Source organism: Dipodomys spectabilis, unplaced genomic scaffold (assembly GCF_019054845.1).
Source record: "Dipodomys spectabilis isolate Male_0828 unplaced genomic scaffold, ASM1905484v1 ptg000329l, whole genome shotgun sequence".
NCBI lineage: Eukaryota > Metazoa > Chordata > Mammalia > Rodentia > Heteromyidae > Dipodomys > Dipodomys spectabilis.
Genome location: NW_024871006.1, coordinates 4,782,995 through 4,800,253, shown reverse-complemented (window position 1 = coordinate 4,800,253; position 17,259 = coordinate 4,782,995). Strand labels below are relative to the sequence as shown.

Sequence of the window (17,259 nt, the reverse complement as noted above, 5' to 3'; positions counted from 1 at the left end):
CAGGCTTGGCTTCAAACCCTAGTCCTCAGAGATCTCAGCCTCTTGAGTAGCTATGATTACAGGCATGAGCCACCAACACTCAGCTTCATTAGGACCTCTTGATAACTTAGCCTCCCTGGCTCCTGGCTCACAGTGTATGGCTTAGGAGCCAGAGAAAGAGGCCAGCAAACAAACACCCCATGGCTGGGCACCGGTGCTACCTATAAGCTACTCAGAATGCTAAGATCTGGAGAATCAGAAGTTGAAGTCAGTCTAGACAGATAAGTCCACCAAAACTCTACCTCCAAAGTAACCAGAAAAGGCCAGGTTAGGGGCATGGCTCAAGTAGTAGTGCATCAGTCAAGCACAAAGCCCTAAGTTCAAATCCTGGTACCTGTTAGGAAAAAAAATTACCCTCTTGACCTTAGCCTTATGTCCCTCAGACCTTCCTCTTCGCAACCAGGGACCCCACTGCCACCTAGCCCCCAAAGCCTCAGGGTACAGGGAAAACAACTTTATATTGGTAGACTGAAAATGCACATCCACTTAGTCTCATCCATGTACTGAATCATTCCCCAACAAGGAAAGTTGGAGGGGGCTGTGCCTGCCCAGCCTGTCCAGCTCGCTAGCTCCTGCAAGCGCTGCCTTCTGCCTGGCATCCCAGCTGGGTCGGTGAGCAGCTGACAAGCCAGTCTTTTCTTCTGTACTACAGTTAGAGCTGGAGCTGTGGAGGGAGGAACTAGCAACACAGTTGCCTGCTTTTGGACCAGCAAGAAACCTAGAGGCTGATCCTTAAGTTTCAGCAAGATCCCAGGGGGACTGATTGTACCCCTTTTTCTGAAGGTATTGCCTTCCTGGGGGAGTTATGGTCCCCTGGGCCTGAGAACTGTGGACTGTTAATTGGATATTCTGTAGGAGAGAGAGCGAGCCCAACGTGCGGCTTTTTCTATTTATGTGGTACTGAGGAACCCAGGGGCAAGCACTATACCACTATACCACATTCCTGGCCCTAGGGTGGGAGCATTTCACAGTCACCTCACCCATCCACTTTCCTGGGGTGTGGGAGTCACTCGGCAACACCTCGCTTAGACTGTTGGCTCTTCCTGCCTTCCCCATTGTGGGCACCAGTCAAGGAGCTGTGCTCATCTCAAGGACGTCAGCTTGGATCACCATCCAGCTGGCTTGTCTGGTCAGCATTTTCAGCTGGTTATGGGCAAGAATACATGAAGAGAGAGCCAGACTGTGTTCGTGTTGCCACCCAAATCCCACAGCTCCTCCAGAGAAAAGGGTTGAGCCTGGTGGCCGCTATCTAGTATGTTTTGATGCTGGTCCTGGGGCTTGAACTCTGGGCCTGAGCACTGTCCCTGAGCTTTTTTTTTGCTCAAGGCTAGTGCTCTGCTACTTGAGCCACAGTGCCATCTCTGACTTTTTTGTGTGGTTAATTGGATGTAGGAATCTCACAGACTTTGGTGCTTTGGCTGGCTTCAAACCACAGTCTCAGATCTCAACCTTCTGAGTAGCTAGTATTACATGGGTGAGCCATCAGTGTCCAGCTTCTTCTGGCATTCTTACTCCATCAGCAGGTGTAAGACCAAAGGAGATGCAGCTGGAATGGCTTTGAGTTTATATACTGAAGGGCTGTGTTGTAAGGAGGAGAGGCCAGAAGAGACTCTTGCTCTCTGCAGTGCTGCAGATGGCTCAGCAGCCAGTGGAAGCAATCATTCAGATACCACTGCTCAAAGAAAAGAAAAGAAAAAAGAAAGCCGGGCACCAGTGGCTCACATCTGTCATCCTAGTTACTCAGGAGGCTGAGATCGGAGGATCACAGTTGAAAGCCAGCCCAGGCAGGAAAGTTCATGGGACTCTTATCTCCAATGAACCACCAGAAAACCAGAAGCGGCGCTGTGGCTCAAGTGGTAGAGCACTTGCCTTGAGCTGAAGAGCTGAGGGACAGTGTCCAGGCCCCAGAGTTCAAGCACTACAACCAACCAAAAATAAAACAAAAAAAAATCATTTTTTTTTCCTGTTACTAAGGCTTATACTCAGGTCTCTTGTTCTCCCTTAGCTTTCTTGCTCATGGTTGGCACTATACCACTTGAGCTTCAGCTTGGCCTTTTGCTGGTTAATGGAGGATGGAATTTCTTGGACTTTTCTGCCTACTCTAGCTTTGAACTGTGATCCCTTAGGTCTCAAGCCTCCTGAGTAGCTAGGATTACAGCCGTGAGCCACTGGGCCCCCCTGGAGCGGTACCTCTTAGCTGTCTGCCTTGCATAAAGCTCCAACCCCCAGTGCTATTACTTTTTCCTATGAAGGAAGCTAAAAGGCTCTGCAGCTACTAGCTATTGGGAAACAAGGACAGACCATAGCTCCTGGAGGGACTAGAAGGCCACATGATCTAGAAAGGGGTTCAGTGGAGAGAATGGGAGATTAGGTCCTGGAAGCTACTAGTTCTCAAGCAAGACACTGAAGGTCAAGGAATACATACAGTGGGAGTGGAGGGTGAGCATAAGAGAAATGTCCATCTCAGACATCACCAGGATCAATGACAAGAGGGCCTTGGGAAACAGGCACCTGTGGCTCATGCCTATAATCCTTTTTCTTTCTTTCTTTCTTTCTTTTTTTTGGCTATTCCTGGGGCTTGAACTCAGGGCCTGGGCACTGTCCCTGATCATCTTTTGCTCAAGGCTAGCACCCTACCACTTGAGCCACAGCGCCACTTCTTGCCTTTTCTACGTATGTGGTACTAAGGAATTGAACCCAGGACTTCATGCATGCCAGGCAAGCACTCTGCCACTAAGCCACATTCCCAGCCCCTCATGCCTATAATCTTAGCTACTCAATTAACTGAGATCTGAGGATCACAGTTTAAAGTCAGCCTGGAGAGGAAAATCTGTGAGACTCATCTCCATTTAACTAGCAAAAGGCCAGAAGCAGAGCTGTGAGGCTTAAATGGTAGAGTACCAGCCTTGAGCAAACAAACTAAAAGACAGCCCCCAGACCCTAAGTTCAAGCCTCAGGACTGGCACAAAAGATAGGCTCTGGGAAGGAGAAAGAAGTGAGCTAAATGGGCTTCAGGCTTAGGACCAGACAGGGGGCATTTCTCTGAGTGGTGGGACTTTTCATGTTCCCAAGCAGGTGTGCCATGGACTCCATTCACCCCTACTTCCTTCCCACCTGTTTTTGTGGCTTTATTTATTTAAGCTCCTTACCACCCAACAGCGCAGAGCCATTAAGCAGTGGGGGCAGGGCAGGCGGGGCTCAAGGTCCAGGCATCACGGGCCCGTTTCCTGCTGCAGCCCAGAGTGTGTGCCCTCCCCGGCTCCTCACCTGTAATTAGCCTCAGTCCTCTAGTGGCCTGAAGCCTGGACAGCCGCAGGGCCAGCTGCAACTTCCTGGACAGGGGGAGTGCAAGAAGAGACGGCCACAGCCTTGAGCTGTGTCTTGGAAGTCTGACCTTAATCCCTGGTCTTCCGTGTAGAGGGTAGGAACTTCAGGGACAGATTGGGGCCACACACACAGACACAGAGACACAGACACAGACACACACACACACACACACACACACACACACACAAAGACACAGCCTGCAGCAGCCTGCAAGCTGATTTCTCTGCTCAGAGGGCATCTGAGGCCAAGGAGAAGGCTGGCACTTCAAAGGCAGGGACTCTTGTCTGCCCCTAGAGTCGTGTCTGGCACATAGCAGAGGCTCAGACATGTTTGCTGACCAAGCCAAATAGCCCTCTGGCAGCCCACAGCACAACTGGCTAGCTTTGCTTCTGGCACAGGCAGCAAATAATGAGTTTGATTCCCCAGGGCTCTGGTTACTGGCTGGCTTTGTAACAGGGAGTGTCTCTCTGTGTAGGAAGTGGGACTCCAGTGATTTGGGAGAGGAGCCCTCTCTCCCCTGAGAAGAGGCTGAGCTGAGCTTTTGGATCTTCGCATTTTTGTTGTTGTTGTTGTTTGTTTTTTGTTTGGGTCCAGTTGTAGGCTTGAACTCTGGGGCTGGGAGCTGTCCCTCAGCTCTTCAGCTCAAGGCTAGTGCTCTACCACTTGAGCCACAGCGCCACTTCTGCCTTTTTTTTTCTGCTTATGTGGTGCTGAGAAATTGAACCCAGGGCCTCATGCATGCAAGACAAACGCTCTACCACTGAGCCACCTTCCCAGCCCCTCTTTGCATTTTTGTAAGCAAATGCTAGCAGAGTAAAAGCCACAAGAACCTGAAGTAAGTATTGGGGACAGGATGGTGGCTGAGAAAATGACTTTAGGTACTGGGCACTGGTGGCTCACACCAGTAATCCTAGCTACTTAGGAGGCTGAGATATGAGGATCACGGTTCAAAGCCAGCCCGGGCAAGGAAAGTCCGTGAGACTCTTATCTCCAATAACCCACCAGAAAACCAGAAGTGGCGTGTGGCTCAAGTGGTAGAGTGCTCACTTTGAGCTGATGAGCTGAGGGACAGCACCCAGGCCCAGAGTTCAAGCTCCACAATCAACAAGAAAGCAAGAAAGCGTAGCTGGGTGCTGGTGGCTCACACCTCTAATCCTAGCTACTCAGGAGGCTGAGAACTGAGGATTGTGGTTCAAAGCCAGCCCGGGCAGGAAAAGCTGTGAGACTCTTATCTCCAATAAACCACTCAGAAAACCAGAAGTGGCACTGTGGCTCAAGTGGTAGAGCGCTAGCCTTGAGCTGAGAAGCTGAGGGACAGCACCCAGGCCCAGAGTTTAAGCCCAGGACCAACAACAACAACAACAAAGAAATAAAGAAAAAGAAAGAAAGGAAGGAAGGAAAAGAAAAGAAAGAAAATGACTTCAGGATCAGACAGATGCAAATTTATAGCCCATCTCTATTATCTCCATCTGCAAAATGGAAATACTAAAGTGTCTTATCTAGTAGATTTGTAATTGTAAGGATTTAATGAGACAATCTGTGCAAAGCTTGGTAATACTAAACTTTAGGGTTAACCATAGAAAATATGATTACATAGCTGAGCACTGGTGGCTCAGTTCTATAATCCTAGCTATTCAGGAGGCTGAGGTCTGAGGAGCACACTTCAAGGACTGGTCAGGAAAATCCATGAAACTCTCATTTCTAACTAACCAGCGAAAAGCTGAAAATAGAGCTGTGGCTTGAGTGGTAGAATTTTAGCCTTAAGTGAAAAAGTTAAGGGACAGTGCCCAGGCCCAGGCCCTGAGTTCAAACCAGGACTGGCACATGCCAGGGGCTGGGAAGGTGGCTCAGTGGTAGAGCGCTTGCCTTGCATGCCTGAGGCCCTGGGTTCCATTCCTCAGCACCACATAAGCAAAAAGAAAAAAGCCGGAAGTGGCGCTGTGGCTCAAGTGGTAGAGTACTAGCCTTGAGCTGAAGAGCTGAGGGACAGCGCCCAGGCCCAGAATTCAGGCCCCATGACCAGACCCCCCCCACCCAAAAAAAAAAAAAAAAAAAAGCCCAGGTAGAAAAGTCCATGAGACTTTTTTAATAATCTCCAACTAACCAGCAAAAAGCCAGAGGTGGAGATACGGCTCAAGTGGTAGAAGATCAGCCTTGAGTGAAAAGTGAGGCTCTGAGTTCAAGACCCAATATCAACACACACACACACACATACACACACACACACACACACACACACACACACACACACACACACACAGAGGCACGCACTTGACCACAGAAGTCCAGGACAAAGCTGGACACTGTGTGCTCACATTGGTAATCCTAGCTGTTTGGAAGACTTAAGAATTGAGGATCAAGGTTTGAAGGATAGGGCCCAGACCTTGAATTCAAACCCCAGTACTAGCATGCACACAGAAAAGTCTAGGATGGGCTGGGAATGTGGCTTAGTGGTAGAGTGCTTGCCTAGCATCCATGAAGCCCGGGATTCCATTCCTTAGTACCACATAAACAGAAAAAGCTGCAGGTGGGGCTGTGGTAAAGGGCTAGCCTTGAGCAAAAGTAGCTCAGGGACAGTACCCAGGCCCTGAGTTCAAGCCCCAGGACTGGAAAAAAAAGTCTAGGGCACTGACTAGTAAGAACAGACACTTTAGGAGAAAATGAGGAAGGGGTTTACACAGTTCAAAAAGAAATGTATTCATTACTTGACTTAGGTAACTATAACCCCTCTTTACATCATCTTTACAATAAAATTTAAATTAAAAAAGCAGACATTGGTGGGAAACTACCAGCACTGCCTTGCAGGCATTTTGGCTGAGTGTCAGTCCTTCCAAACAGGCCAGCTGGCATTCTAGCTCCAAGTTGATATCTGAAAGGTAGAAACTGCCATCATGCGTATCACAGAAAGGCAAAGGGAGCTCACAACATAAGAATGGTCATCTCTGGGAACAACGAAGAATCTCCCCAGCCTGAAATCCAAGCTACTCAACAGGCTGAGATCTGAGTATCTTGGTTCCAGACTAGGCAGGAAAATCTCCTCCTCCTCCTCCTCCTCCTCCTCCTCCTCCTCCTCCTCCTCCTCCTCCTCCTCCTCCTCCTCCTCCCCCTCCTCCTCCCCTTCCTCCTCCCCCTCCTCCTCCCCTTCCTCCTCCCCCTCCTCCTCCCCCTCCTCCTCGAATTCAGGGCCGGGGTTCTGACCCTGAGCTTTTTTGCCCAAAGCTAGCACTCTACCACTTGAGCCACAGCTCTGCTTCCGGACTTTCTGGTGCTTCATTGCAGATGAGTCTCTTAGACTTTCCTGCCTGGACTGGCTTCCAACTGGGATCCTTCCATCTCAGCCTCCTGAGCAGTTAGGATGACAAACAGGAGCTACCAGAGTCGGGCCTGTGCCTGCTGTGCCTGTGCCTGGAAGCCAGAACTGAGAGTTTGGCTTTGGTTTGGGAAACAGATATGACTCTCAAAGAGAAGGGACACACACGGAAAGCCATCTTCAGTGGGGAACCAGGCCTTACCATGCTTTAAACAAATATTTCTTGGCAACCTCTAGGCCGTCCTAGGCTGCACGGCCCCCCCAGCTGGCACGGGTAGCATTCCCCCTCTGCCTCCTATGCCCCGGTAATCAATGGTACCAGAAACTCTATCTCCTCTGCTGCCAGATGAGATTGTCAGCAAGTGTCTCAGCTACCAAAGGATAGACCTTAGGGGTTCAGTGTTCCTAGTAAGGTGCCCCCTCTCAGTCCTGTGACATCTGGTCAGGAAATGAGGGTGGGAGTCAAGGTCAGAGCAGACTGACTGCTATACAAATTCTCTGTAATAAACTAGACCAGATTTTAGAAAAAGAAAAAGCCATAGAGTTGGGGGCAGTGTAGCTCAGTGGTAGGACACTTGGCTAGCATGCCAATGCCCTGGGCTTGATACCTAGCATTGAAAAACAAAAATAAAAACAGGCAGTGTGTGTGTGTGTGTGTGTGTGTGTGTGTGTGTGTGTGTGTGTGTGTGTGTGTTTATGCATCTCCAGATAAGATCAAAGTTTCAGAGTCCATCTGGAACACCAAGGTGTATTATTATTATTGTTATTATTATTATTATTTTATTACATTAGGCCAGATCAGAATTCTCCAAGAAAAGCTGAACCAATATCAAAGGTGAAGATGAAATTGGGCATGGTAGCTCAAACTAGTAATCCAACTACTTAACAGGAGAAAATAGGAGGATTCTAAGTTAAAGGGCAGCTTAGCAAAATGGGGGAGTACCTTTTTTTTTTTTGGGTCCGGTAGTGGGGCCTGAACTCTGGGCTTGGGCGCTGTCCCTCAGCTCTTCAGCTCAAGGCTAGCGCTCTACCACTTGAGCCACAGCACCACTTCTGGCTTTTTTCTTTTGCTTATGTGGTGCTGAGGAACCGAACCCAGGGCCTCAGGCATGCAAGGCAAGCGCTCAACCACTGAGCCATCTTCCCAGCCCACGGGGGAGTCCCTTATCAAAAGCATAAATAAAGCCAGGTGCCAGTGGCTCAGGTCTGTAATCCTAGGTACTTTAGGAATCTGAGATCTGAGGATCTTAGCCAGCTCAGGCAAGAAAGTCCATGAGACTCTTATCTCCAACAAACTAGTCAGAAAAAGCTGGAAGTGGAGTTGTGGCTCAAGTGGTAGACGGTTAGTCTTGGGTAGAAAAAGCTAAGGGGCAGCAGTGCTTAGACCCTGAGTTTTAAACATCAGTATCAGCACAAAAAAGTAAAAAAAAAAAAGAGCTGGGAAGGTGGCTCAGTGGTAGAGTGCTTGCCTCACATGCATGAAGCCCTGTGTTCGATTCCTCAGCACCACATAAACAGAAAAAGCCGGAAGTGGTGCTGTGGCTCAAGTGGTAGCTTGCTAGCCTTGAGCTGAAGAGCTGAGGGACAGCGCCCAGGCCAAGAGTTCAGGCCCAATGACTGGACCCTTCCCATCCCTTCCCATCCTCCCCCCGCCCCCCCCAATCCTCCCCGCCCCTGTTTGAGTCCTCCACAGTCAATGAAAAAAGATCCATGGACTTAAAGAAACCGAGAGACTTTTTTTATCAATGAATTGTACAGTTCATGAATTTGTATAAATAACAAGGATCCTCTTAAAATGTTCTTTTTTTAATTGGTTTGGGGGCTTGAACACAGAGATCAGGTGCTGTCCTTGAGCTCTTTTTGTTCAGGCTGGTGCTCTACCACTTCTGGTTTTTTTGGTGGTTAATTGGAGACAAGTGTCTCATATATTCCTACCTGGCTGGCTTTAAACCAAGATCCTCAGATCTCAGCTTTCTCAGTAACTAGAATTATAGGCATGTGCAACCGGCACCTGGCTTAAAATGGCTATATTTTTACAGTAAAAGTTAAACTGGTGATATTTATGATAAAGGAATGTTTTTGAAAAAGAATTGCGGGGGTATGGCGCTGTGGCTCAAGGGGTAGAGTGCTAGCCTTGAGCTCAAGAGCGTAAGGACAGTGCTCAAGCCCCATGACCGACCCAAAAAAAAAAAAAAAAAAAAAATTGCTGGGGGCTGGGAATGTGGCTTAGTGGTAGAGTTCTTGCCTAGCACATATGGGTTCAATTCTTCAGCACCATATAAACAGAAAAAGCTGGAAGTGGCTCTGTGGCTCAAGTGGTAGAGTGTTAACCTTGAGCAAAAGAAGCTCAGGGACAGTGCCTAGGCCCTGAGTTCAAGCCCCAGAACTGGCAAAATAAATTGCTAGGAGCATGGCTCAAGTAGTAGAGAACTTGCTTAGCATCAGAGACCCTGGGTTCATCCCTCCCCCAGTATAATTAACACACACACACACACACACACACACACACACACACACCCATAGTAGCAAAATACCTATTGATGATAAGAGGTCTAATGGGCGTATTTTCAATCCAAATGAAACATGGTGGTAGAAAAAAAGATCAAGATTCATCCTCCCTCTTCAACTCCCTAGTTAAAGCATTTATCTCAGTCAGAAGATATTCATGTCTGTGAATATCCTCCCAATCAGATGGTAGAAGTCTGAGTTGTTTTTTTTTTAATCTTTCTGACCAATTACACACAAGGAAATCCAGTACCACCTATTGAATTAATGGAGGTATGATAATGATAGCAAATATTTATTCTGTGCTACTAAGTATCAGGTGCTGGGCTAGGCACTTGAAGAAGATAATTTCATTTAGTTGTTTGTTTGTTTGTTTTTTTTTTTTTTTTGCTTTCTTTTTTTTTTTGCTTATGTGGTGCTGAGGAATCGAACCCAGGGCCTCACGCATGCAAGGCAAGCGCTCTACCACTGACACTGAGCCACCTTCCCAGCCCTGTTTGTTTTTTTTTCCTTGGTCAGTCATGGAGCTTGAACTTGGGGCCTGGTTACAGTCTCTGAGCTCTTTTGCTTAAGGCTAGCGCTCTACTATTTTGAGCAACAGCTCTACTTCTGGCTTTCTGGTGGTTAACTAGAGATGAGTCTCATGGACTTTCCTGCTCAGGCTGGCTTTGAAACTTGATCCTCAGATCTCAGCCTCGAGAGTAACTAGGATGACAGGAATAGGCCACCAATGCCCCGCTAGTTTTGTTTTTGTTTTTTTTGTTTTTAGCAATAGGCTGTGGCAAGGAATCATTAGTCCTATTTTACAGATGAGAGAATGAGATTCAGAGAAGTCGTTTACTTCAAATTACACCATATTATGAGTGGAAATTTGAAGAGTGGAGGAGAAGAGGTTGCTTTATTCAATTTTATTCAACATATGGTGCCCAGTAGGGAGACATGGTTTTGGTTTATGAGTTTAATTCCATTTGAATTAGCCCCAAAGAAACAGACTACCACCTTTTGTTTTGGTTCCAATACTGGGGCTTGAACTCAGGGTCTGGGCTCTGTCTGGCTCAAGGCTGGCATCTCTCCTACTTGAGCCATCACGCCATTTCTGGCTTCTTGGTGGTTCATTGGAGATAAGAGTCTCAAGGACTTTCCTTCCCAGGCTGCCTTTGAACTCTTATCCTCAGATCTCAGCTTCCTGAGTATCTAGGATTACAGGTATGAGCCACTGGCGCCTGGCATGTTCCTTGTTTTTAAACAGTTTTACAGATATGTAACACACAAGCATATAATTTACCATTTCTAAAATTTTACTTATTTCATCCAGTCACCCATGGCTCACACCTGTAATGCTAGCTACTCAGGAGGATGAGATCTAAGGATCACAGTTGGAAGCCAGCCCCAGGCAGGAAAGTTCATAAAGACTCTTACCAAAAGGTTGGGACCAGGCTGAGGGTTTAGAATGCAAGCTGGCAAGAGGAGAAAGTTCAACTCTGGGTGCAAGGCCAGGCCTTGAGACCAAGGCCCCTGGGTGATGAAGCACCTGCTGCCAACAGTGCAGTGTGTTAGCAGCTGCCTTTAGTCCTTCCAGGATGGGCTGGGCCCACAGCTGGTACTGCCATCCTTCAGTCTTCCATCTAGGAGCTGGGATTATGAGTGAACCTTAGAATTAGGACCTGCTAAAAGTGCCTCTGGGGGCTGGGAAAGTGGCTCAGTGATTGAGTGCTTGATTTGCATGCATAAGGCCTTGGGTTCGATTCCTCAGCACCACATAAGCAGAAAAAGCTGGAAGTGGTGCTGTGGCTCAAGTGGTAGAGTGCTAGCCTTGAGCTGAAGAGCTCAGGAACAGCACCCAGGCCCAGAGGTCAGGCACAATGACGGACAAAGAAATAAAGATCTTGAGGCCGGGCATTGGTGGCTCACACCTCTAATCCTAGCTATTCAGGAGGCTGAGATCTGAGGATTGCGATTCAAAGCCAGCCCAGGCAAGGAAAGTTCATGAGAATCTTATCTCCAATAAAAAAAAAACTCAGAAAACTGGAAGTGGCCCAGAGTTCAGGCCCCACGACCGGACCAAAAAAAAAAAAAAAAAAAAAACTCAGAAAACTGGAAGTGGTGCTGTGGCTCAAATGGTAGAGGGCTAGCCTTGAGCTGAAGAGATGAGGGATAGCGCCCAGGTCCAGAGTTTGAGCCCCACGAGCAACCAAAAAAAAAAGTAGCTCTGGCTGTGAAGATTACATGAAGATTACATTTTCCTGAATTCATTAAAATATGCATTTATAAAGAGTGATGATTTATTGGACATTAAATCACCACTTCCAGTTTTCTGAGGAGAAAAAAAAGAAAAAGAAAAAAAAAGGAATGTTTATTAATCAGCTTTGACACAGATTTAATTTTTCTTTTTCTTTTTTTGTCGGTTGTGGGACCTGAACTCTGGGCATAGGTGCTGTCCCTCAGCTCTTCAGCTCAAGGCTAGCACTCTACCACTTGAGCCACAGCACCACTTTCAGCTTTTTCTGCTTATGTGGTGCTGAGAAATCGAACATCGAACCCAGGACCTCATGCATGCAAGGCAAGCACTCTACCACTGAGCCACCTTCCCAGCCCATAAACATTCCTTTTACTTAAAAAAAAAAAAGTGATTCAGGCCAGGCACTGGTGGCTCATGCCTATAAATCTAGCTATTTAGGAGACTGAGGATCAGATCAAGGCCAATCTGGGAAAAAAAAGTCAAGGGATTCTTATCTTTAATTAACCACCAAAACCCAGAAGTAGAAGTATGGCTCAGTGGTAGAGCACCAGCCATGAATGAAAAAGCAGTCAAGAGAACTTGAGACTCGAGATAATCTCTAGTAACACACACACACACACACACACACACACACACACATACCACACACACACACAGTCACACAGTGACTCTGGTTACCACCAAACTTGGCTGTCTTTACACTGTACATCGGGTCACCTTCCTAATGACACCGATAAACGGATGGTGACTTTTTTTTTTTCTGTCCTGGGCCTTGAACTCTGGGCCTGGGCACTGTCCCTGAGCTGCTTTTACTCAAGGCTGGTGCTCTACCACTTGAGCCACAGCACCACTTCTGGCTTTTTCAATGTGTATGTGGTACTGAGCAATCGAACCCAGGGCTTCATGCATGCTGGACAAGCACTCTACTACTGAGCCACCTTCCAGCCCGGATGTTGACTTCTTGGTGACCTAAGTGGTCTTTTTAGGAAGTTCTGGTCTCTTGGATGTCTGATGTCGTTGAGTGTGCTGCTGCTGCTGCTGCTGCTGCTGGTATGCATGGACAGGCTCCTGGAAAGGGCAGCTCCGATCTCTCTATTGTGCTAAGCGCCACTCAAGGCTGTACTCACTCAAGTGGGCACCCACTGCTTTTTCCCCAAATGTAGAAATAAAGACATCAATTGGGTACAGATCTGTTCCAGGGTCTCCAGCATTCAGTGAGTGGATTCCTGCCTTGGCAGCGGGAGGGGCGTGGCTGGCCGGGGGCGTGGCCTGGCGACAGGGGCGTGGCCCTCTCCGGACTCAGAGCCCGCCTCGCGTGGCCCCGCCCCCAGCCTCGCGTGGCCCCGCCCCCAGCATCCCGCGCCGAGGTGCGCCGAGCTGCTGACCAGCGTCATGGCTGCTTCGAGACCGCCCCAGCTCGAGGAGCTGCTGGCCGAGGCCTGTCGGGCCTTCCGGGATGAGTTCGGGGCCGAGCCCGAGCTGGCCGTGTCGGCGCCGGGCCGCGTCAACCTCATCGGGGAGCACACGGACTACAACCAGGGCCTGGTGCTGCCCATGGTGAGGGGCTGCGTGGGGGCCCCCGCGTCCGCCGCTCGGGCCGCGGGGGAGCGCGGGCCTCGGGTGGGCGGGGTGCGGGGCGGGGCGGCCGAGGCTGGGGGTCGAGCACCCCGGAGAGACCCCGGAAGGGCCGTTTTTTCCACGTGCGAGGGAGACGGGCAGCCGAGGCCCCAGAGGGCCTGCCGATGCCTCTCCCCCCAGGCCCCCGCTGACCCTCGCCTTGAACCTGGAGGCGTGTGTGTTCGCCTCCCGTAAAATGTGGGGGTCCCTGTAGCACGTAGAAGGGGGCTGGGCGGGCCGCCGCCGTCGGTGGGCCCCAAACTGCAGGCCTGGGTGAATGTAGCCCTCATCTTGCTGGGTCAGCCGCTTCCACTCACGGAGGAGGAAACAGACCCAGAGAGGGCTAGGGAGCTGCAGCAGATCACACAGCTGGTTCTTTGTGTGTGAACCTGGCGGATTCCTTCCAGCTCTCAACCTTTGACTCTTTCAACCCCACTGCACCACTCAGGAAGTGAATGATGACCACAGACTCGGGGTGGAGGGGGGTGGGGAGGGAAGAGAGCATTGCAAGTGGGGAGGCATAGAGCTCATTTCACCCTGTTCACCCTTGGAGCTAGCTCTTTATCTGCCCCTTGCCTCACAGTGGGGAGCCCATGATCTGGGCAAAGTCCAGATTGTGCTCTGTCCACCACTAGCTCCACCCCTGAAGACCCAGAGGCCAGTGCTCCAAGCCCCCAAGGCCTGCTCAGCACTCAGGCCCTTTCCGAAGCTCACTCACTCCCTTCTAGTTGTGCAAATTCCCTACTCTTCCTGCCTGCCTAAGGCAACAGAGACCTGGGATTTGAATCCTGGCTCCTCCAATCATGTAATCATGTAAGAGGCAGTCAGGACAGAGTCCAGGGCATCAGGTCCCTCATTTGTACCCTGGGATGCCCTGCCTTGGAAACCTTCTCATGGTGAATCCAGTGGCTAAATGGGTCCTGTAGCTGTGAGGTGGCCTAGGTGTAAGCTACGCATGCTCCTTGTCCCTCCTGCCAGGCACTGGAGCTTGTGACCCTGATGGTGGGCAGCCCCCGAACAGATGGGCTTGTCTCTCTTCTCACCACCTCTAAAAACGCTGATGAACCCCAGCGACTGCAATTCCCCCTGCCCACAGCCCAGCGATCTCTAGAGCCTGGAACCCCGCGATGGGCCAACTATGTCAAAGGAGTGATTCAGCATTACCCAGGTATGGGACCCAAGCCTGGGTCAAGTTCCTGTAGCACCTTGGAGTGCCACCTCTCAGCCACAAAGCCCATTCAAAGCCAGGTGCTAGGGACAAATGCCTCTACTCCCAGCTACTCAGGAGGCTAAGATCTGAGGATCGTGGTTCAAGGCCAGCCCAAGTAGGAAAAGTTCGTGAGACTCTTATCTCCAATAAACTACCAGAAAAGTCAGGAGTGGAGCTGTGGCTCAAGTGGTAGAACACTAGCCTTGAGGAAAAGAAGCTCAGGGACAGCACTCAGGCCCTGAGTTCAAGCCCTAGGACTGGTGACACACACACACACACACACACACCCATTCAGCCATTGGATACACAGTGTAGAAGGTTTGCAGGGTGTGAGGAACCTGATATCTCAGGAGATTCTGGAGCTTTCCTCAGGCCTCAGCTTGCTGGCTTCTAGAGCCCTAATTCAGGAAGACAACTAAGAAGATTGCCTGGCAACTTCAAGAGGGCCGAGTAGGTTGGTGACCCCTGAGTTGACACACGCATGCCCGGGAGCAGCTTCCAGGCACAACCTTTTCCTGTGTCCATCCAGCGCCCTCTTACCATCACCATTCTTTCCCCCGCAGCTGCCCCCATCCCTGGCTTCAGCGCAGTGGTGGTCAGCTCAGTGCCCCTGGGGGGAGGGCTTTCCAGCTCTGCGTCTCTGGAAGTGGCCACATACACCTTCCTCCAACAGCTCTGCCCAGGTACCACCGAGGCCCCAGCCCCTCACCCACTCAACTTCCCTGAAGTTTGGGGATCAGAGCTTCTTCCTCTCCTTAGGGCGGGGATAGGGGTGGGGGGCATCTGCTTAGATTGTCATTGGAGCTAATGCTGCTCCACTATGGCCACCCCTTGTGCCCCCTTCCTGGGCCCCCAGCTTCCCTACCTCACCCTGTGCCACAGACACGGGGGCAATAGTTACCCGGGCCCAGGTGTGTCAGCGGGCCGAGCACAGCTTCGCAGGGGTGCCCTGTGGCATCATGGACCAGCTCATCGCGCTGCTGGGGCAGAAAGGCCATGCGCTGCTCATTGACTGCAGGTCAGGGGCTTCCCCTCCCCCACCCTTAGGTGGCGGCCTGTGCCCACTGTGTGGCCTGGCAAGAGGACCCTTGACGGTGTCATCTCCCCCAGTCCCAACCCTTCCATCGCAGGTCCCTGGAGACAAGCCTGGTGCCGCTGTCTGACCCCAAGCTGGCTGTGCTCATCACGAACTCCAACGTTCGCCACTCCCTGGGCTCCAGTGAGTACCCCCTGCGGCGACGCCAGTGTGAAGAAGTGGCCCGGGCCCTGGGCAAGGAGAGCCTTCGAGAGGTGCGGCTGGAAGAGCTTGAGGGTGAGAGCTGGCCAGACATGTTTTGTCTGCAGAAGGCCGGGCTTCCCGCCGGGGCCTCCGTGTAGCTTTGACCCTGCTGTCCAACTCTTGATCACTTGGGACTTTTGTAATGTTCTTCCCGCCTCCTCCGCAATACTGCATCAGCAGGGCTTGAAGTTACGCCAGTACTGTAGCATTTAATTACATCCCTGCCTTTTTGTTGTTGGTGGTGGTGGTCGTGGGACTTAAACTCTGGGCCTGGGTGCTGTCCCTCAGCTCTTCAGTTCAAGGCCAGCGCTCTACCACTTGAGCCACAATGCCACTTCTGGTTTTCTGGTGGTTCATTGGAGATGAGTCTCACGGACTTCCCTGCCTGGACTGGTTTTGAACAGCAATACTCAGATCTCAGCCTCCTGAGTAGCTAGGATGACAGGAGTGAGCCACCGGTGCCCAGCTCATCCCTCCCTTTCTTGAATTTTTTTTTTTTTTGGTGCCAATACTGGGGCTTGAACTCAGGGCCTCATGTTCTTGGCTAGCTGTTTTGCTCAAGGCTGGCATTTTACCAGTTGAGCCACCGACACCTCCACTTCTGACATTTTGCTGGTTAATTGGAGATGAGTTCCTCAGATCTGTTTGGTATGGCTTCAAACCAAGATCCTCAGATCTCAACCCCCACAGTAGCTAAGATTATAAGGTGTGAGCCACTGGTACTCAGCCTGAAATCTGGTGCTCTGCCACTTTTTCTTTTTGGTCATGGGGCTTAAACTCTGGGCCTGGGCACTGTCCCTCAGCTCTTCAACTTACGGCTAGCACTCTACCACCTGAGCCACTGCCCCACTTCCAGCTTTTTCTGTGTATGTGGTGCTGAGGAATCAAACCTAGGACCTCATGCATGCAAGGCAAGCACTCTACCATTGAGCCATTTTCCCAGCCCCTGCTCTGAGTGGGTCACTACCTAGGGGCAGCGTGAGATCCAGTGGCTAAGCCCTGTTCCTCCCCAGCGGGCAGAGAGCTGGTGAGCAAGGAGGGCTTGCGGCGGGCACGGCACGTGGTGGGTGAGATCCGGCGCACGGCCCAGGCAGCTGCCGCTCTGAGACGTGGGGACTACAGAGCCTTCGGCCGCCTCATGGTGGAGAGTCACCACTCACTCAGGTAAGGCCTTGGGGTGCCCCCACATCTCCTGGGCCCAGGTGGGTCCCAGGCCCACCCTCCTCCTCCTCTGTCCGCTTCAGGGATGACTACGAGGTGAGCTGCCCGGAGCTGGACCAGCTGGTAGAGGCTGCACTATCCGTGCCTGGTGTGTATGGCAGTCGGATGACAGGTGGCGGCTTTGGTGGGTGCACAGTGACACTGCTGGAGGCCTCTGCTGCTTCCCGTGCCATGCAGCACATACAGGTGGGTGAATGCCAGAGCCCGGGAGGGCAGGAGAGGCAGGCGCCCTGGTCTGCCCATCACTCAGGCCCGCACCTCTCCCCCAGGAGCAGTACAGCGGCACAGCCACCTTCTACCTCTCTCAGGCCGCCGATGGAGCCAAGGTGCTGCACTTGTGAAGCACCCCTGGGTGGCAGGCCCTGCCACTCCGCCTCCAGCACCTGCCTTCTGCTTCTGGGTGCTCAATAAACTTGTGCCTCTGACCGTCCAGCCCCCACCTGCCTCTAGAGGTGGGTGCGCTGGGGTCAGAGAAGAGAGATGGTCAGAATTGCTGCTCTGCTCCCCGTGGG

At 51.0% G+C, this 17,259-nt stretch overlaps 1 protein-coding gene across 1 annotated transcript; it reads left to right on the top strand.

Moving 5' to 3' along the window:
• Positions 1-12,763: 12,763 nt before the first annotated feature.
• Positions 12,764-17,226, top strand: Galk1 (galactokinase 1). The gene is made up of 8 exons (XM_042702674.1): positions 12,764-12,977; positions 14,016-14,205; positions 14,811-14,930; positions 15,130-15,265; positions 15,378-15,559; positions 16,540-16,690; positions 16,771-16,933; positions 17,017-17,226. The coding sequence occupies exons 1-8, from the start codon at positions 12,813-12,815 to the stop codon at positions 17,086-17,088; spliced, it is 1,179 nt and encodes a 392-aa protein (XP_042558608.1). The 5' UTR covers positions 12,764-12,812; the 3' UTR covers positions 17,089-17,226.
• The last annotated feature ends 33 nt before the right edge of the window (positions 17,227-17,259 follow it).

What these genes read in the sequence shown, in the direction of transcription:
- Galk1 (XM_042702674.1), top strand. Translation starts at nt 12,813, where the DNA reads ATGGCTGCTTCGAGACCGCCCCAGCTCGAGGAGCTGCTGGCCGAGGCC. An exon ending in GCGGCTGGAAGAGCTTGAGG is followed by an intron (nt 15,560 to 16,539) that starts GTGAGAGCTGGC and finishes GTTCCTCCCCAG; the next exon opens with CGGGCAGAGAGCTGGTGAGC. An exon ending in GAGAGTCACCACTCACTCAG is followed by an intron (nt 16,691 to 16,770) that starts GTAAGGCCTTGG and finishes TGTCCGCTTCAG; the next exon opens with GGATGACTACGAGGTGAGCT.